The sequence below is a fragment of the Enhydra lutris genome, unplaced genomic scaffold (genome assembly GCF_002288905.1).
Source record: "Enhydra lutris kenyoni isolate GAN:26980312 unplaced genomic scaffold, ASM228890v2 scaffoldscaffold45, whole genome shotgun sequence".
Lineage (NCBI taxonomy): Eukaryota > Metazoa > Chordata > Mammalia > Carnivora > Mustelidae > Enhydra > Enhydra lutris.
The window spans coordinates 3389521-3408817 of record NW_019154129.1 but is presented as its reverse complement, the minus strand read 5'-3'; the positions used below and the strand labels follow the sequence as shown (position 1 = coordinate 3408817).

At 54.9% G+C, this 19297-nt stretch overlaps 2 protein-coding genes across 7 annotated transcripts in view; one reads left to right on the top strand and one right to left on the bottom strand.

Moving 5' to 3' along the window:
• The window catches only part of LOC111155990 (nudE neurodevelopment protein 1), a 29166-nt gene extending 27651 nt beyond the window's left edge, over positions 1-1515 (top strand). The window contains exon 9 of one of the 3 annotated variants that reach the window (XM_022516501.1): positions 545-1515. In XM_022516501.1, coding sequence (XP_022372209.1) covers positions 545-638 — 94 coding nt within the window. In that variant the 3' untranslated portion in view covers positions 639-1515. The other 2 variants (XM_022516502.1, XM_022516503.1) reach the window with 2 other exon arrangements.
• A 953-nt stretch (positions 1516-2468) lies between these two features.
• Positions 2469-19297, bottom strand: part of LOC111155989 (myosin heavy chain 11) — a 92279-nt gene continuing 75450 nt past the window's right edge. For 3 of the 4 annotated variants that reach the window (XM_022516499.1, XM_022516500.1, XM_022516498.1), the window contains 14 exons: positions 18213-18419; positions 16738-16842; positions 16497-16649; positions 16016-16264; positions 14307-14519; positions 13803-14015; positions 13401-13562; positions 12854-12982; positions 12493-12581; positions 11932-12055; positions 11178-11386; positions 10164-10272; positions 9896-10068; positions 2469-3147 (listed from right to left, as the gene is read on the bottom strand). In XM_022516499.1, the coding sequence (XP_022372207.1) occupies positions 3015-3147; positions 9896-10068; positions 10164-10272; positions 11178-11386; positions 11932-12055; positions 12493-12581; positions 12854-12982; positions 13401-13562; positions 13803-14015; positions 14307-14519; positions 16016-16264; positions 16497-16649; positions 16738-16842; positions 18213-18419 (2268 nt within the window). In that variant the 3' untranslated portion in view covers positions 2469-3014. Of the gene's footprint in view, positions 3148-6149; positions 6187-9091; positions 9093-9895; positions 10069-10163; positions 10273-11177; positions 11387-11931; positions 12056-12492; positions 12582-12853; positions 12983-13400; positions 13563-13802; positions 14016-14306; positions 14520-16015; positions 16265-16496; positions 16650-16737; positions 16843-18212; positions 18420-19297 lie in introns of all 4 variants that reach the window. The other variant, XM_022516497.1, reaches the window with a different exon arrangement.

The window sequence follows — 19297 nt, the reverse complement described above, 5'->3', positions numbered from 1 at the left end:
GATTTTTTTTTTTTTTCCTTAAACAAAAAAAAATTTTTTTAGAAACTCCAGAAACAAGACACTACATTCCCGCCCAGACTCGATTCCTGAAGCCAGTCACCTGAGGGGAAAGTGCAAATCTGACCTCTGACAACTTTGCATGTTTTCTTACCTGAAGAAAATTGGGGGCAGCTTCTAGATTCATTCGTTTTCTAAGCCATGCCGCCATCTTCCTGGCCCCCAAGCCACATCCCCGTGGGAGACCCGTGGCAGACAGATGGCGGGAAACAGAAGACTCCTTTTCCACGGCATACACGCAAATGCCAGCCCGGTCGATGAGGATGTTTTTAGCAGGTCTTCTGTGATCGGGCTTTCCGTGTGGCCTTGGGAATGTGTGAGCCAGATGGCCAGTGTCCTTTCCTTCATTTCACAGGACAGAAAAATGACACCCAGGGAGACACAGTTCCTGACTCCTGATCGTCACTGTTAGAACTTTGTGGGCCCCGATGCTAGCCTGTGTGCCACAGCTGTCATGTCCGCCTAATTTGGTTTGCTCTGTCCGAAGGTTGGGAAAACGCCTGGAGTTTGGGAAGCCGCCTTCAAATATTTCCGCACCGTCGCTGCCGTCCACCCAGGGTGTAGTCAAGATGTTGCTTTAGGAAATCCACGGAAGCTGAAGCCCCGGTGTGTCCGTGCGGGAGTCCTGCCTTTCTTCCCCTCTTTAAACTAGGTGTTTGTGTTTTTAAGTTAGTTTGAGAAATAGGAGCAAACAGTCACATTAGCCAACGAGGCCATCGCCCATGGTCATCCCAGGGAAATGTTGTGTCGTGATCCCCATCCTTGCTGGTGTGGACAGGGACAAACGGGACCGTCTGGTAAGGGCTCAGAGGTGTGGAAGCTGAGGCTACCCCATCCCTGGGAGCTGACCTGAGTCCTGAATGGTTTTGAGATGAGTTTTTAATGGCTGGAGATGCCTTAAATGTGGCGTGTGAGCCCACCTCAGGACAGAATCCCCCAGTGCTCTGTGGCACAGGAAGTGTCTGTGTAATGAAGTCCTGTCTAGGAGAGAGAAGCACAATAGGCACATGCCTTTTTAAAAAGAAACTATGCTGTCGTGTACCTCTGGGACTTTTTAATCTGCCTCTCCCTGAGGCACTGAGAAGAGGTGCTTGTGTTTCTGAGATCTTAAGCTTCCTTGTCAAAGAAGAAACAAACACGGGATTTCCACGTGGACGTTGTGTGTACTCAACCCCACTTAGTGTGAGCTGCCGTCTCACACCGTTGGAGGCAAGTAAAAAGAACACATGACATCAGGAGCATGCCTGCAGCTTAATGACCTTTTGTCACTAAATTATTTTTCCAAAAGAATAGCAAAAACGTCCTTGAGTTGAAGATAGAACTTTGCAAGTGCTACTGAAATTCAACAGACAGTTGGGCTCTGCTGGCCGGCTCCTTACCCTAGGAACATTCTAACCTGTATCGGTGAAAGACATACTTTTATTTTTTTAAAGGAACAATAAAATCAAGAGAAACTAAGTTTCACCTAGTTTGTGGTGGTGGTCCGTAAATGCCGCTTCATTTGTGTTTTCCTGTTCGTGTGCACGGTTTGCACGGTGGTGAGAAACTTGGTTTTTAACCAGGTAACTAAACAGAAAAAGGAAACCCTACTTGTAAAAATTCACTTCGAGTCCGCTCCTTAGAAGGAAGTGTATTTGGGATATGTGTGTGTATTGCTTGGGGTATATTTGCATATGGTCACTGGCTTGAGTTTTTCGGTTTGCATTATTTCTTCTCAGATCTATTGGACCCCCATGGAGTCGGTATGTGGACTTGTTCTGTGTTAAATAGAACTTTTGCAAGGGATCTCTATCTGGAACACTCAAGCTGAGGAAGGAAATGACCCACAGCCTGGTGTTGTATGGCCCCCGCAGTAGGGATGGCTTTTATGTTTTTAAAGGGTTGTTTAAAAAAAAAAAAAATGAAAAAAGATAGATACACGTTTGACAGACCATATGTAGCCTGAAATACTGACTCTCTGGCCTTCACAGGAAGTTTGTTGTCCCCTGTTGGATAGAGTCTTGTGTTTTAACCTAAAAATTCAAGGATCTCTTGTACTCTTCACAGTATGTACGTATGGGTTTGGACTGGTCAGGACGTTCTTCCTGGTCATGTTCCTGACGTTCGTTCTTCCTGGGCCTGGAGCTGCCCCCCTCTGGTTGGAGAAGTCCCCCTCCCACAGACTCACAGGATATGTCTGGTAGCTGGGTTTTTTTTTTGGGGGGGGGCAGTTTTGGGATCTCAATTTATTTCATCTCCCTAGGCCTCAGGTTGCCCGTTGATGGATGAAGAGTAAGCTTGCTTCACAGGGTCACCGTAAGGATTCCGAAAGAATGCCCCTCTTCCCCCCCGCATTCTTTCACTCTCAAAAACAACAGAAGAGCTGACTGCCTTCCGGTGATTTATAACCTTTTATTCGTGAGGGTGTCCTTAAGTACAATCGGGGTGCGTATAAAACAGTGTTTAACATTCCTGCTCGTTCCCACCGGAGCAGTGTCTCCTTTTTAATTCCTGTGACTGCCGAAGGCACTTGGTCTCCGTGAACTGTGTGCGTCTGAGGTGTGGTCACCGGGAGGGGAAAGAACTCAAACAGGGGCCCACGTGACACGTGGGCAGGGGACACAGGGGGAGCAACTTGGGAGCGGGAGGCGGCGGTGGCGGCACCCGCTCTGGTGACTTCCTCCCCATGTCACGTAAGCTAAGTTGCCAGTGACCAGGCACTGGAGTTAGATCTTTCCAAAAAAATCACAGTCGCTGCACAATTCACCGATGGGGGCAGCGGGGGTGTGTCTGTGTCGCCTGTTGGGTTTTTGTCATTTGATACGTCACTCAAGAGTTCCATGATGCCCCGGACTCAGGACGGTGGTGTTTATAGTCATCGTGAGGGGTGTCTGTGGTGTTTGGAATCTGAGGATGGATTTTGACGGTGCTAAGCAGAGTCCACTGGGTTTGGTTTTGTCCCGTCTGCAGCGAGTCGTTCATTCGCTGGCTTTGGTTCCGTTGAAGTCTGCGTCGCGAGTGTCTGCTTCCTCGTCTGAGCCGTCCGCGTTTTCAATGACCCGACGTCCTCCAGACCTTCTAGCGGGCACGAAAGAGGTCTCGTTGCCTCGCCTGTGGGATTCGAGAGAACACGTGTTTCTTGAGTAGGGAAATCTCCCCCGAGATGGGAAGAGCTTTTTCAAGGGGCCAAAAACAAACGCGGACAAACTCAAATGAGAGGCGGAGACTCCAGTGGAAGTCAAGCCCTGACCAGCCTCAAGGTACAGTTAGCATTTTCTCAGCTGGCCTGGGGGAAAGGAGATGTTTCAAAGCAAGATGATCTGCTTTAAAAAAAAAAAAAAAAAAAAAAATCTGGCTCGGTCATCCGATGAACCAAAGGATTCTGGTCTGCTGGGGTCTTTAATTTAGAAAAGAAGGAAACACCGATTGGGGGCTGACACGTTCCCGTGGGCTTACTTCGTACCCTGTGGGGCCGGTATAAAGGGGAGTGTGTTCTCATGCTGTACCTCCTTTTCAGAAGGTAAAAATGGGGAGGGTTTTAGGTTTTCAGTTGGCAGGAGGTGGGACCCCTCCCCTTTTGCGGGGGAGGTCACTGTGGACGCCAGAAGGGTGCTCTCGGTTCGGGCAGCGCAGGGCCCCCTGCTTGCGTGTGGAGCAGAATTCTTGGCGTGAGTTGTCACAGGGCAGGGGTCTTATCTGATTTTCGCTCACTGTGCAGGTACCAGGCCTGGCCTATAGATAGGTGCTCATGGAATATGTTAGAAAAGTAAGATAGACCTGTTAATCCGAGGTGTGTTTTAGCTCTAGCTGGTAGGGCCCCCCTTTTCTCTCTGTCCTTAACGGCTCCCATCTCTGGAGCGCCAGATGCCCTGAGTTATTGCCAGGGCCTGCCCGGGTCACCTGACCTAAGTCTTCGCTTAGGGGGGGCAGGCAGGCAGAAGGAGAAGTCCGAGCCACCTGCATTCAAGCTCCTCCTCTTGGAAGACCTGTTGGTCCTCTCTTCTGCGACCACAGCAAATAATCTTGTTGGGCTCTGGCTGTCTGGCCCTGTTTGACCCAAATCGGAGGACCTATCTTAACTCATTTTAGGATGCCTGAGAGGAGTGCAGACTTTCTTTAATGAAAACGACCCGCTTCACCATGCAAAGGCTGAGCAGAAAAGCCACAAGGGAAAGAGCCCCCTCCGGCTCTCCGTGCTTTAGTCAAAAGGGGCAACTCAGAGAGGTAAGATTGGAGGCAAAACAAAGCCCAGAGTATTCTGATTGCTGAGAAGGGGTGTCCCAACCAGAGCCTTTTAGGGCCTGAGGGTGGGAGAGACATGGGTTGGGAAAACCACCCCAGTTCAGAGAATGGTACTTTTGGGGGGCGCAGTGATCAGGAACGAATACTTCAAGTTGTAGCCACTCCCAGCTGAAGGCTCTGGCCAGCCTCACATCAGAGGGAAGCTTGGAGGTGCCCAGTGCCCTTAGAACTGACTTTCCATCACACTCTCTAGAAGTGACCTTAAAAAATCCTCTTGATCACTGTGCTTTCCAAGAACCTGGGTCCCCGAGAAGGGTCTCTGAGGACAGGACAGGACAAGTAGCAGCCACCACTCACACGGGTCTCCTCCGGCACCTCCCCTCCCTGTTCAGACTTGATGGGACAGCCTGGGGCTGGGAAACTCTGTCTCTCCTCCCATTCCAGGCTCCAAGCACTCTTTACCTCTTGGGACAGTCTGTATGGGCAAGTGTGAAGAGCTGAAGTAAGAAACGGGTTCCCTGGATCTAAGAGGTAAATCATGCCCAGAGTCCCCATAACCCCCCCCCGCTTAGTCGCCCGTCCTGTGAGCCTGTCTCCCAGTTCAGGTGCCCTTCTTGAAGGAACTGGTTTCAAATCCAAGGCAAAGACTAGCACTGGCTGCATCTGTCCCCCACGAAGTAAGGGACCCCCTCTAAAGATTTTCTTAAAGGGTCTGATCCTGGAGCATTCAGCTTCTATTCATGGCCTCAGAGAACTTGTGCGAGGCCCTAGTGGCATGGCAGGAATTGACCCAAGACTGAGCATTTGTTTTGCAAGAACTCAGGTTCCCATCAGCTAATGGGTACGATGTCCCGGTCTGAGCTGGCAGGAGCACTGCTCAAAAGCTCTTCCTAAAGGTCCTGCCAATCCCTTCATCAGCCTTTAAGTACCTCGGTAGTGGCAGCAAAGCTGAGCCAGGGCTGGCTCGGCCTCTCGGAAACTGGGAGGGAAACACAGCCCCACTTTCCTAACTTCACATGTGCTAGAGCTGTGAGACGCCCAGGCATTTCGAGGCCTCTTAACTCTGTCTCGGGAAGGGCGCTGTGTTCTTCCTCAAGTCTCGGGTGTCCACTCCCTGCTCTGAGTATGTGCCCGCGAGACCTCTATGGAGAAGGCTGTGCCAGGACCACGCTGGGCTCCAAGGGGGCCGGCGTGCGCCCTGGTGTGTTGGAAGTGAAGGTAGCAGCTGGCCGGGCCTTCTTCAGCCCCACACGCAGCCACAGCAACTGTACGAGGCGCGGTGAGAGCTCATTTCCTTTGCAGATGTGTTTGTGAAAGCCCAGCTGCGGGGGGTTGTGGGGGAATCCAGTTGTCGGGCTGGGGTGCCCTGTGCCCTGTGAATTTGGGTTGGGGAACCAAAGCAGCCAACCTGAAGCTGTGCTCCAGGTATGGACTCGGACTGTGGAGCTGTCCTACCGGCTCGGTGTGGGGTCTTAACCAGACCAGGGAGGACAGCGCAGCCAAGTGTCCTAGCAGTGTGGGAGAGACACCCTCTTAGGCAGGTAAGAACAATCCAGGTGATACACACACGCAGCCTCTGAACAGCAGTCAACACGCGGTGACAGGGACACACTGGGAGCCATGGCAGATGCCAAAGCAGCGGTAGGGAAGGAAAACAGGTCAAGAGATGAAGTCTTCTTAGTTTGATCTCGGCTGTGATAAAAGGGTTTTGAACTAAGATCTCCACGCCTGCAGGTTTTACAGCAATCTCATGGAAATTTGGGGGCGGAGGCCAGGAAAGGGGGCCACTGGGGACAGGGCGGGTGGGGTGGCAAGAGAAAAGTGGAACCCGAGTGCCACACACATGAGCTGCGAAGCAGGAGGCATGATACCTGGTGAGTCACTGCAGAGCTTCCTGGGGGAGGGGGCCTCTGAAACAGAGAGAGAGGGGCCCAGGTGGTTACCATCCGCAAACGAGAGGGAGGCTGAGTGCGGGCTGAATCATTAAAGACGTTCACTTCAGCCCTTAAATTAGGCACGTAGAAGGCAACCTGGCAGTGAGGCCCGTGCTACCAAGAGCTCTTAGAGCGGCTGGTGCACCTCAGCCTTTGTAGCATTTGAGAAGCTCGTGTCGGGAGGACTGGCGTCATGGCAAAGGCTGGGTACGGTGGGCAGGTTCTACCAGGAGCTGAGATATATCCGGTCGGTAGAACTATGAAACTTGATTTGCGCTTGTCCTCGGAGAGCTGGCCAGGGCGTACCCCCTCATTCAGAGCTCTAGTGCTTGCCTTCAGGTTTTGCACGAGTACGAGACTCAGGAGGCAGAAAAGGCAGGCCCTGTCCTCACCCCGCCTTAGCGTTTGCTCATACTAGGACTGTAAGAAACGGAGAGCTGTGTGCCCTAAGAAGGGTCGTTTGTCTAGGGCAGAACCCGCAGGGGATGTTCAGCATGTGCCAAAAGGGTCATTGGTCCCAAGAAAAGGGAGCAGCGACAGCTTAGGGTGACAGCCGGAGAGGCCGACTGCTGCCCCACTACTTGGCGGGATGACAGGGAGGGTCCAGTCAGGGTCCAGTCCCCAGCAGAGCAAATTCCAGGGGTCCACGTGGTGAGAACAGCTTCCTGCAGACCATCACCCTGGGGGGTTTTCGTAAGCCTCTATTGGACCTGAGGGCTTACGTCTGGCTTCCCTCCCAGCAGTGGGACCCACAGCCCCTCACCTGGGGCAGGATCCGGGATCTCCTTCCCGAAGCCCTCTACCCTCCCTCGCCAGCCCTTCTCGTCCCCATTCTGAAAGGGGTTTGGGCTTTCCCTCATCCAAGCAGGGGTTCTCAGGGTCTGGAGTTGACACGGCAGGTGGTTTTTGTTGGTGCCTGGCCATGACCTTGGATGACTCAGTTGCACAGTGACAAAGGTATTCCCTTTCCAGCTCATTTTAAATACATCTGATTATGTCAGAGATAGCCTTTTTGGTGCTAATGTCTTCTGTCACTCTCTTGTTCACTGAAAAGTAGGCCTTCTGGTCATAGTCAACAGTTTGTAGCCACAGGGGCTAGAATTTATTATTGTTTTGTTTTCACTGTATTTTATTTTGTTTTGACCTGTTAATGCCGGTGATGCTGGTTTAACAATACAGGGGTGGTAGATTTTATTTGCAAATGGATGTGTGTGTGATCAGAACAGTTAATTTTAAAGACAATGGGAAGTCAACCATGGTACAGGTAGTAAGAGGTTATAGCGGAAGAGCCAAAGTGATAGACAATGAGGTTGGGGAAACATCTGTGACTCAGTGATTGAAAGTTTGTGCCCAGCACTATCCCAGACACTGGGGATGAATGAACAGACAAAACCTCTGTGCCCATGGGGCCAGAGTGAAGGCTAAAAGTGACCTAAGTAAAATAAATAGGTTACATGGGGACAGGTGGGCAAGGAGGAGGACGACTGCAGGGAGTGAAGCTGGACGTTGTAGACCAGGTATTGTGGATGAGTCGGTGCCTGAAGGAAGGGAAGGAGAGATCCCACCACACGGAGAGCTGGGGGAAAAGCATTCCAGGCAGAGGCAACCACCAGTGCAAAGGCCCTGAGGCAGCCTGTAGAGAGTTAGAGGTCTCATTTAGGAGGCAGTGGATGGAGATCCTTAGGGCCTCCAGGAACCAACCATCCTAAAGATGGTGCTTTCAGTCTGCACTAGGTGAAGCTGCTGGATAGTTCCAAGCAAAGGAGGGTTGTGACTCACCTCGGTTTCAATAGCATCCCTCTGGCTACTGTGTTGAGAACAGACTATAAAGGCACAGCATGAACACAGGCCCACGAGGACAGTGGGAGAATTATCTAGATGGTAGGAGAGGGTGGCTTGATCCAGGATGGCAAGAAACAGCTGCATTCTGGGCATACAGTATTTTTAAGGGAAAGTTGACAAGATTCTCTGACAGAGTAGATATCAGGGAGAGGTAAAAGGAAAGTATGACCCCAGGTTCGTGGCCTGGGTTAAGGATGGCTTTATCATTCCAGTTGCTGAGCTGGAGAAGTCTACGTAGGAAGCGGTTTGGGGGTGAAGGGGTTCAGTCAGGGCTCAAGGTGTGAGCTGCCCTGTGAGGCAGTGGGTGGGAATGGCACACAGGTCTGGGGTTCCAGGAAGAAGTTTGGGCTGGAGATAGAAACAAGGAGGTCACTTGCTGTGGGTAGAATTCAAAAGCCACCAGGCTGGTTGAGCTCAGCCAGGGAGTGAGCAGAGATGGAGATGAAGAGAGACCAAGATGGTGGGGCAGGCCAAGGGCAAGCCGGCTTGGAGATGTACCAGCAGAAGAGGTGAGGAAAGACAGTGAGAAAAGCAGCAAGCAAACCAGCTGCGGGGAGTGTCCAGGAAGCCCCAGCTAAGGAAGGACAAGCTGCACCGGGGTCCGGTGGGGCCTGAGGACTGACCAGTAGGGTTGTGTGGTAAAGGTAGGAGGGGAGTAGGGCTCAGCTCACGGAATGACTCTGTTGATGGAAAACGTTGTAAAGGAGAGAAGAGTAAGAATTTCTGGAGCAACATCCTTGAGTGAACACGAGGAGTACGTCTACCAGAGGTATTAGCATGAGCTGGTTCTAGATGGTCCAGCCCAGAACGGGGGCAGAGAAGAAATGAGCATGTCTGTCAAGAGGTAGATCAATGGGGGGAAACGGGAACTTGTAAGGATGGGCCAGGAGAGTAAGTCTGGGGAGAAAGCAGATGTCCAAGGGAGAGGGAAGATGAGGGGAGCCTGAGGTCCAGGAAGCAGTGAGTGGGGTCCATTCCCCCTGGCCCTAGAGGATGCCCAGCAGGAAATGGCAGTGTGCTTGTTTTTCTCAAGCCACTCTGAGCAGAAGGTAGAAAGTGGTTTCGTGTGCATTGTGTTTTAACAAATTAAAGAAGGCGGCAGGCAGAAGGCTCGGTGCTTGATGGTTAAGTTAGAGCTAGTGCTGACCCCATGGAGGGATCGCAGAGGAGAGAAGTCAAGGACGGGAGATGCTGGATCATCCGCCTGGAGGGCTGTGGGCACAGGCAGGAAGCTCGGGGTCCCCACCTTCAGGGAACCAGGGGAGGTGTCGAGGAGCCCTGAGGTGCAGGGTGGTCGCCCACCCGCCTTCAGGCCCAGAGGTGCGGGAGTGTGGGAGAGAACTCAGCCCAGGTTAGGGCAGGGGTTCTCCGCCAGGGGCGACTGCACCCCCACAGGGTCTGGAGACATTTTGGGTTGGCAGGATCCGGGCACGCCGCTGCCCCCGGTGGGGAGAGGCGGGGCCTGCTGCTCACATCCCCCATATGCAGGCCAGCTCCAGCGATCTAGAACGATCCAGCCCCGACAGCACCGGTGCCAGAGCCCTTGGGGCAGACCACAGAGCCCAGCAGAGTGGGGAGCAGAGGTTCAGGAGAGGAGGGCTGGTGCTGATGCGGGAGACGGGGGTTAGCCGCCGCCTCCCTGAGGACCGGAAGGGAAGCAGCCGTCCCAGAGGCCGCGGGAGCATCTGCGCCCTCCGTCGGGCCTGGCGCACTCCGGAGCTGGCGGAAGTGCGGGGAGCAGGCGGAGCCCGCGGCAAGGCGCGGGGTGCGGGGGGGGGGGGGGGGGGGGGGGGGGGGGCCGCCGGGCCCCGGGGGGGGGGCAGGGGCGCCGCCCGCCTCACCTGAGCTTGGTCTTGAGCGCGTTCACCTCGCGGCCCATGGCCTCGTTGCTCTCCGTGGCCTCGTCCAGCTCCCGCTGCAGCTTCCTGCGGTTGGCGTTGATGCGCTGGGACTCCTCCTCCGCCTCCTCCAGCTGCCGCTTCAATTGCTTCACCTTGGCGTTTCCTTTCTCCGCCTGCCCGGGAGAGGCCGGAGGGTCGGTGGCGGGGGGGGGGGGGGGGGGGGGGGCGTGGGGTGGGCGGAGGGGGGCAGGGCACGGGGCTGGGGTACCTGCTCCTTGTACTGCTCCGCCATCTTGCGCTCGTCCTCCACCTGCAGCAGGACCTCCTTCAGCTTCTTGTCCTTCTGCTTCAGCGACTTGGCGGCCGCCTGCTTCTCCCTGCGGACGGACACGGAGGGAGTGGGGCCGGCTTCCCTGGCCGTCCGTGCGCAGCCCCGACTGGCACTGTGCGCGCGGTGAGCACCCGTCCCGAGCCCCACGCTGGGGCTCCTCCCCCAGATCGGAAGAACCGGACTCGGCCACGAAAGGGGGCGTAGTTCTAAGACGGGCTCTAACACGGGGAACGCGCTCCGTGAAGGCGGTGGGTGACCAAAGGCTCCCCAGCACGTGATTGCATTCATAGGAGGGGCCCAGAACAGACCACAGAAACGGAAAGGAAAGTCGGTCAGTGGGTGCTGAGGGCTCAGGGACACACGGGGGGTAGTGAAGAGGTACAGGGGGTCTTATGTGGGGGACGGAAGTGTTCCCTGGTTGACTGTGGAGAGGGGGCCCCTCTCTGCAAATAGACTCCAAGCCATTAAGAGGAGCACTAAGGGCTGAAGTCTACGGTAGGGGAGGTACCGGGGAAGCCACTGCCCAAATGGAAAGAGTGGGTGGGAACCCTTGCTATCTGACGCGACACGGTGCTGTGACCTTCCTTTCTCGTGAGCAGCGTTCCTGCAGGTGCTTGTGCTGCATGGTGGCTGATGGGGACTTTCTGTGCAGCCCTTAATGTGACGTTCCGCCAATGCGGGCCAGGGCAAGCCGGCGTGCTCCCGGGAAGGCTGGCTGACCTCACCGAGGAGGCCTGCTCCTTTGTGCTGCCAGTAAGGGCCTCCTCCTGGCCAGGCCCACCTCTCCCCCGCGTGCACACACCATTGTCCCGGCACAGCTGCGCTCCAGGTACCACGGGGATGATTTCCCAGCCACAGCTGAGGCTTGGAGAGCCTAAGCGCCCCCCACCCCGGTTCCCTCCTGCCACGCGCTGGCACGCAGGCTGTCTTTGCAGCCTCAGCTCCACGTACCTGGCTTCCTGCTCGACCTGCTCCTCCAGCTGTGCGATCTTGGCCTCCAGGGCCGCAATGGTGGACTTGAACTTGGACTTGACTGCCCCCTCCATCTCCTGTAGCTTGCTCCGGAGCTCCTTGTTCTGCCGCTCGAGCTGCTGCCTTGCGCTCTCGTTCTTCTGGGCCGCGCTGCGTTCCGTGGCCAGTTCGTTGTTGAGCTGCTCAGCCTGCGGAGGATGGGGAAGGTCATGAGGTCGGGGCACAGAAGCCCAGGGTGGTCCACAGAGATGATGAATGTCTCCTGCTGCACCCCCCCAACCATCCCTCTTCTTCAGCTTCCACATGGGTCCCTGGAGCTGGAGCCCCCAAGAGCCCTCCCCCCCCCCATGTCCTCTAGCCACCAGCTCCTTCCTGGACACAGGGGCAGCGTCCTGGTGCTACAGGGCTCCCTGTTTCTAGGTCCCATGGTGGGTCCCCACCACCCGTCCTGGAGCCCGGTACTCAGTAACGTCACTGAGTGCTCACGAGTGTAAGGCTGGGGACAGAACAAGAAGTAGACCCCCAAGGCCCTTCCTCAAGGTACACAGCATCTGCTGGCGGGAGCCAGACACACACCGGCCCGCTGCTGAGACACTGCAGGCTGGCAGGGTGCTGCGGGACCATGAGAGGAGGGAGTGGGTGCGGGGAGCAGACAGGCCGGCCCCTGGAACTTCTTACAGGTGGAGCCCAGCTCTGGCGTTGCTCCAGTGCCCTGCCCCGCACCGGCCCCCACCTGCTGCGTGGCCTTGCGCACGCGGTCACTCATGGCCTCCATGTTGCCCTGCTCTTCTTCCAGCTCCTCCTCTAGCTGCGCAATCCGGGCCTCCAGGCGGCGCTTCTCGTCCTGAAGTGTGTTCCTGTGGGGAATGCAGCCACATCTGGGGCTCCGGCCTTCCCCTGGGTTGTAAGATTCCCTCTCCTTGGAGGGAGTGATGCCTGAGGGTTGCCCTCCTTTACAGTAGGAAACAGGCTCAGAGACTTAGAGACCTGTCCAAAGTCCCACAGCCAGCAAGGAGGGAGCCAGGACTCCTGCCCAGTTGGTATCAGCAGACCCAGGCCTGTCCCAGAGTTTCCGCGCTCTGATGTCCCCAGCCGCCCCAGCCCCGCCATGCTGCTCATTCAGAATAAACAAAACTGGCCACACTCAATGGGGGGGGGTGAAGACCCCAGGGACAAGCTCAGGAGGACACTGTCATTTTTAGCATTAAAATGGGTGTCCTGGAGGTGCTTCCATGAGATGCCTCTCTCTTATCATCCACGTCTAGGACTCTCTCCTCTGTACACGGCCGCATACCTTCCTGACACGCTGCTGGCCAGCTCCTCCGCCAGTTCCTCCTTCTCTAGGTCGGCCTGTTTGCGAGCCCTCTCTGCCGCGGCTAGATCCTGGATGGTGATGGGTGGGGAGGAAGGAAACCTGTTATCTACCACGGAAGGGCTGCACCCCAGCAGTTTCTACGGCCACCCTTCCCTGAGCGCAGGGGAAGTGCTGTCTCCACATCCTGTCTTTCCCCGCCCTTACTCCCGGGTCCGGCCACATGGAATGCTGGATGAATGGGAGAAATCCATGGGGACACACACCGGCGTGCCAAGGGCTCCTACTAAGACACCCCTACCCCCCCTCCCCCATTCTGGGGCTCCCAGCGAGAAGCCTTTACCTCCTGCAGCTGCATGAGTTCTGCTTCTAAACTCTTCGCTTTCTTCTCATTCTCTTTGGCGGTGGCAAAGATCTCATCTCTGGAGGCTCGGGCATCTTCCAGCTCCCTCTGGAAGTCCTTCATCTGAGCCTGCATGAGTCAACAGGAAGGACAAGCCAAGAGGTCCTTACTCACCCGAGTTCCGCTGCCCAAATGAGCTTTCCCGTGCCAACCCCTAGGATTTGCCACGATTAACCACAGAGACGTCCCCATCCTACGAGCACTGCTCATCATCTCACAGGACCTGGTTGCTGTTTGGAGGCCCCATTCTGGATGGGCTCAGCAGACCTAAAATATGGCGATGGAGGGCCATGGCCACATGCCTGGTAACCGTGCCTTACCCGGGGCAGAAGACAGCCCCCAAATGCCAAACGGTGGTGGGAAAACACCAGCTCGTAGGCACCACTTCCAGGCCTGCGTCCTGCTGCTGCTGACTCCCCGACCTTGGGGACGCCATTCCCTCCCTCCCCACCGCAGCCGCGCACCCTGCGTCCGACGCATCTCCCACCTGCAGTTTCCGAAGCTGCTTGATGGCTTCCTCCCTGCCCTTGATGGCCGAGTCAGCCTGCAGCTCCAGGTCTTTGAGGTCCCCTTCCAGCTTCTTCTTGGCCGCGGCTGCCAGGGCACGCTGCTTCCTCTCGTCTTCCAGTTCTGTCTCGTATTCGTGAAGCTGAGCAAGGAGGGGAGATGTGCGCCGCTGGGCTGGGCCGTCCCTCCCAGCCCCGCCACCAGCCAGCCAGCTCCCAGGCATGCACAGCCCCCTCCCAGGTGGGTCTGCTCACCCTCAGGTTACAAGGGAGGAAAACAAGTCTCCTTCGGGCCAGGAGGTGGTAAGGGGAGGAAGGAAGCTGGCTACCCCCTCGCTCCCCCGCCCTACAGCCCACCTTTTCCCTGACCTGCCCCGGATCACCTGCCGCTGGAGCTGTCTCCTCTTCTCCTCGTTCTGCTCGTCGCGGGCCTGCAGGTCCCGCTCAAACTGGCCCTTGAGGGCCTGCATGTTGACCTCGAGCCGCAGCTTGGCGTCCTCCGTGGCCTGCAGCTCGTCCTCCAGCTCCTCCAGCTGCGTCTTCATCTCCTCCATCTGGGTTTCCAGGGCCCGCTTGGACTTCTCCAGCTCGTGGACCTTTCACGCCAGAGCAGACCTCATGAAGACGGGCAGGCAGCCCACAGTGCCAGGAAGCTCGTTCAGGTCAGAGAGAGGCGGCTTTTGTCCAGTGAGGACCAGAGCCTTCCTCTGGGAACCGTGGACTCTGAACCACCCCTCCCCAACGGCTGTTCCCAACCCACGTGTATGGGACCATCTGAGGGACTGCCTTTAGGCTGGATTATCATTTCACATCAAAGAGGCATAGAGCCATCGCCCCAGCCCCCTGCCCACCCCAAGGACTGATGAATCACGGGGAGGGTGACTTACGTTCTTGCCCACGTCATCCTTGGAGCTAACCAGATCTTCCATCTCGGCCTTGAGCATCTTGTTGGCCCTCTCAAGTTCCTCTTTGGCCTCCAGAGCCTCTTCGAGGGCTCGCGCCAGGGACAAGGCCTTGGTTTCCTTTTCCCTGGCTTCGGCCTCGGCTCTGTCCCTTTCATCCGCGTACTTGGAAGAGATGCTTTTCTCCTCGGCCAACAGCTACAACACAACAGAAACCCTGGCAGTGACCCCTAGGCCAACCCCGAAGCCAGGCTTCATCTCATTGCAGATACGGGCGAGAAGCCTCGTGTCCTGCTAAATTTCCTCGGAAGCAGGGGTAACTCATCCAGATACCTATGGAAAGAGCTAATGACAAGCCTGCTTCTGACTTCAAGGTCGACTTTATGCACAGCCAGCATCTGCTGAGTCTCTGTGCTTTGAAATCACTCATGCCGCCCATGTCGGTTAGAACACACGACTGCTGGGGTCCAAGTGACATTTAATCCTGCCGGGGGCCAGTCATTCTGTTGTTTTCATGGCCACTCGTCTCCGGCTCTCAAAAGTGCCCTAGGAGCCAGACTAGGGACAGTAATCTTATCTGCAGAGAGAGCAGCATCTATCATACACGGAAACATCCAAAACTCAGACTTCTAGAAGTCAGCAAAGACAAGTAAGTAACAGGGGCCCCCAAATAGCACTGTCAATGCAAAAATCCTATACCCAGTGTGACGGGAAAAGAAAAGATGTGGCCTCGGGCTTTCAAACCGATAACGGAACAGCAGGGTGCCAACAGTGAAGACAGGCCTACCGCACAGAGAAGGAAGAAGGAAGGGCCAGCCTGTCGCCCAGAAGCCTGGTGCTCTGAGCACCCCCATGCCTCTGACTCAGTACCATCCCCAAAGTGATTTTTAGGATAACCCCCAGGCACTTGCCAACCAAATGATATTTGCGGAATCTGAAACGTAGTAAAAGTATTTGGGGATCTAGGCTACAGAGCTGCAGGCATCGATCGGAACTTAAGAGAGTGTACACTTAAAATCTGTGCATTTCCGTGTAGGCAAATTTTTATCTCCCCGGAAGCAAGCGTCTATCTTGAACAAGAACTCCAGTTGCTACGCAGAGTACTGAGCTCTGGAGGGGAAGGTCTGTAATTTGCTTTGAAATGCATCCGAAAGGTAAGACCCCCCCACCCGCCTTGACAAGTACAGTTCATGCTTGTAAATAAACATGTCATAAAGCTGGTCTGGTAAAACGTTTGCGATCGAATCCAGGTGGTGGGCACACAGGTGTTCACTGTTGCGTGATTTTAGCGTGTCTGGGTGCTTGAAATTCTGCGTAATGAAATGTGAGGGGAAATTGGTTATCTAAAGGGTAGAAACATTAAATGACTTGGAATATTTAGGAAGCAACCCGCAAGTGCTTAAGTCAATAAAATGAACCTCATTGCTTATTGGGGCTAGAAACTAAGGCATCACTGGGGTCCCTGGGTGCCCTCACGGTGGGGGTACCTGGCAGTCACGTCCGGGCGCTGCTGCTCTCCCCACTCGGACCTAGGAGCCCTCGTGTTTCATGGTCACCCGGGACAAGGTGACTTTCTGTCGCTGCCAGCCAAGCGGGATGAGTTGCGGAGACACAGCAGCCCCTCCAGCTGCCTCGGAGCCCCACCTACCCCGGCCCGCGTCCGCACGCAGAGTGGACCACCCTCCAGCCCCTACCTGATCGAACTTCTTCTGCTTCTTTTCCAGGTTGGACACCAGTTGCCGCTGGTTGTCCAAATCGACGACCAGGTCGTCCAGCTCCTGCTGAAGCCTGTTCTTGGTCTTTTCCAGTTTGTCATAAGCCGCCGCCTTCTCTTCGAACTGCTGGGTGAGGCCTTCGATTTCCTTCTGGAACTTCTTCTTGCCCTCTTCCAAGGCTTCCACGGTGCTGGCAAAGTCCTGCAGCTTCTTCTTCGAATCGGAGAGCTAAAATGGCAGTGTCCAGGGTCCAATAAGGGGAGGGCCTTTGGGTGATTCCCGTCCCTGACCCCACCCTGGGAAGAGACGACCTTCGCTGCACTGCAGAAATTCAACAGCAGGGGGAGCCAGTGAGCCAAGCGAAATGGCCCCAAGGCTCCACCACCACAGCCCATCCGAGCTCCTGCTCTCCCCAAAAGGCTCAGTCCTAGAACAGCAAGGACGCACACAGAGCCAGCACCTGGATGTTCAGAGTCGAGATGTGACGCTCCAGGTTCTGCTTGGCCTCCATCTCCTCGTCCAGCTGGTCCTGCAGGCTGTTCCTCTCGTCCTCCAGCTGCCGCAGCTTGGTGGACACGTTGAGCTTCTGCCGGGTTTCTTCTTGAAGCAGCTCCTACGGAAGGACGCACAGAAGTCCCAGGGACCCATGCCCGGAAGTTCATGCCCCAGGGTCCCTCCGGAGGATGTGTCCGAATACCCACCTGGGTGTCCTGGAGCTGGGACCCAAGGGATGCCACGTCCTTGGCCAGTTTTATGGCCTTCCCCTCAGCCTCGTTGAGCATCCCTGTGACGCTCTCCACTTCATTCTGAGGACACCAAGAGACTTTGGTTAGAACCTTCAGAACAGGGTCCTTGTTAAGTAAGAGAAGCCCTCTCTAGTCGCGCAGTAGTTCCTGTGGGATCTGCCGATTGAGACACAACCAGGAGCTATGGGGCCTGATCACACTAGCTCTGCAGCTCCCAAGGGAAGTGTATCACCTCCAAGCTGGGATGCCTGGTTCTAAGAACCTCTTAGAGCACCCAACTATATTGACTGGGCCCAAATTCCACTAAATAGAACCCAGATCCTTGCCAAGGTTGGGGAAAATGAAACAGGTTTGAGAATCCCCACACAGAGCTCCTCTGGACTCACCCGCCCCCTAATGCTGGAGAAGAGGATACGGAGGGCATGTCCACTTCTAAGGGCCATTTTCCACCGCCCTCTTCCTCACCCCTAGTCTTGGCCCTCTCATGGGCCAGAGATGCAGGAGCAGGTCCTTTTGCAGGTGTCAGTCCACCATCCATCCTCTTCTCACTTACGAGGATGAAAGTGATTCTGACTCTGCTCCTCTAGCACATTGCTTCTGTTAGGAGAGCAGAACCCTTGCTCTCCCCTGCACGCAGGGAAAAATCCCATTTAATGCTTCCCCTACCCTCTTATCCCAGGCTGTAAGCACATTAAATAATTATCAAAGGTCTGCCTGTATCCCACAACTGGAAATCGGGCCAAATGTCTAGTCAAAGCTAAGTAAGACCAAAGACAGACAGACTTCATCTTTGCTCGGCTTGAAGCCTATCTATGGCTTCTTGTCACTCGGAGTAAAGACGAATGTACATAGAATGGGGCCTTGAAGGCCCTGTGCCATTCAGCCAGGACCTACCTCTCTAGTCCCACTTTGCAGCACGTTTTGCCTTCCAGCTCAGCATTCTAGCTCTACTTCTCTGATCTCTTCTAATTTCCCCACCTACCACTGGGCCCTTGCACAAGCTGCTCCCTCTGCCTCCCAGCCTTCTTATCTCAGACTATACTCCCATCTTATAGAAACCTTTCCCGACTCCTCCTCCTGCAGGCCCAGCCCTTTGTTAACTTACACCTACGTCATCAATGGACCTTCATTCATGGGATTAGAAATGCCTCTCCCTCCACTGGGTCAGAGTTCTAGTGGGGCAGGCGCTGTGTCTCTCTTGCTCCCTGTAGCTCAGCCTTAAACATGGCGCCCAGCCTACAGCAAATACTCAAATACTTGCTGAATGAGACGAAGGTTTCTAAAGATGGAATGTAAGAGGGAAATCATCTCCTCTCCTTGAGGAACACAACAAGAGGAAACCAACTTGCTTTGTAGCAAGTGAGACTTCAGTTAGCTGAGAGGAGCTTCACGGCCACAGAGCTGGGACCAAGGGATGCTCGCCGCCTTACCTGCAGCTTGTGGACCTTGTCGTTGAGCTCAGCCCGGGCCCGCTCCCCATCACTGCACTTGGACTGCAGTTCCTGCAGCTGAACCTCCAGCTTCTTCTTCTTGTGCTCCACCTCCTGCTTGGCCTGGTTCAGGACCCGCAGCTCCCCGGCCAGGTCAGCGTTCTCCTTCTCCAGCGTCTGCTTGTTCTTATCTAGATTGGCCTTGGCCTGGCCAAGTCAACAGAGGAGAGGGAAGGCATTACAGCTCTGGCCAGGAAGGCACTTTAAGGTGGGAACCTCTATCCCTTGGGGCATCTTCCGCTTTCCCTTTCCGTCCAGCGAGTCAGGAAGGTTCCACGCACCTGGGCTTGTCGATACGGGAGTGGGGGGTGGGGAGGGCACACCAGTCACAGTAAGACTGTCTGTATTCTCTTTTTCTGAATCTCAAAGTTTGCAAGTGAGTATCTCCCAGGCTACATCCAACCTGTTGTCATTGTCCTGGTTGACCTATTCTTAGCCGCCAACACCTTAACATAATGTCATGTAAACATCTGGATTCCAGGGGCACCTGGGGGACTCTGTCCTTAAGCATCTGACTTCAGCTCAGGTCATACATGATCCCAGGGTCCTGGGATCAAGCCCCACTTGGGCTCCCTGCTTGGCAGGAAGCCTGCTTCTCCCTCTCCCACGCCCCCTGCTTGTGTTCCCTCTCTGTCAAACAAAATATTTTTTAAAAAATTAAAATCGGATTCCAACTTCTTTACCAAAAATTCTAGCGTTCTCTATCATGACAGGTGCTGGTTATATTAAAATTGGTGGGTTTTACTGCATATACCTGAGGAATTCTGACTTTAAAAAACAAGACAAACATCATACTCAGTGAGGAAAAACAGAGCTTTTCCCCTAAGATCACGAACAAGGTAAGGATGTCCACGCTCATCACTTCCGTTCAACATAGTACCGGAAGGGGAAATGCACGTCGTAGTTACGATTAGCAAAATCTTATTTGTCCAACACGCATAAAGACTTGACAGAAGGTCAAAGGTTAGTATTCAGATCCCACTTGACAAGAGGACACGAACAAGTGTCCTTTTATTCATTTGCGG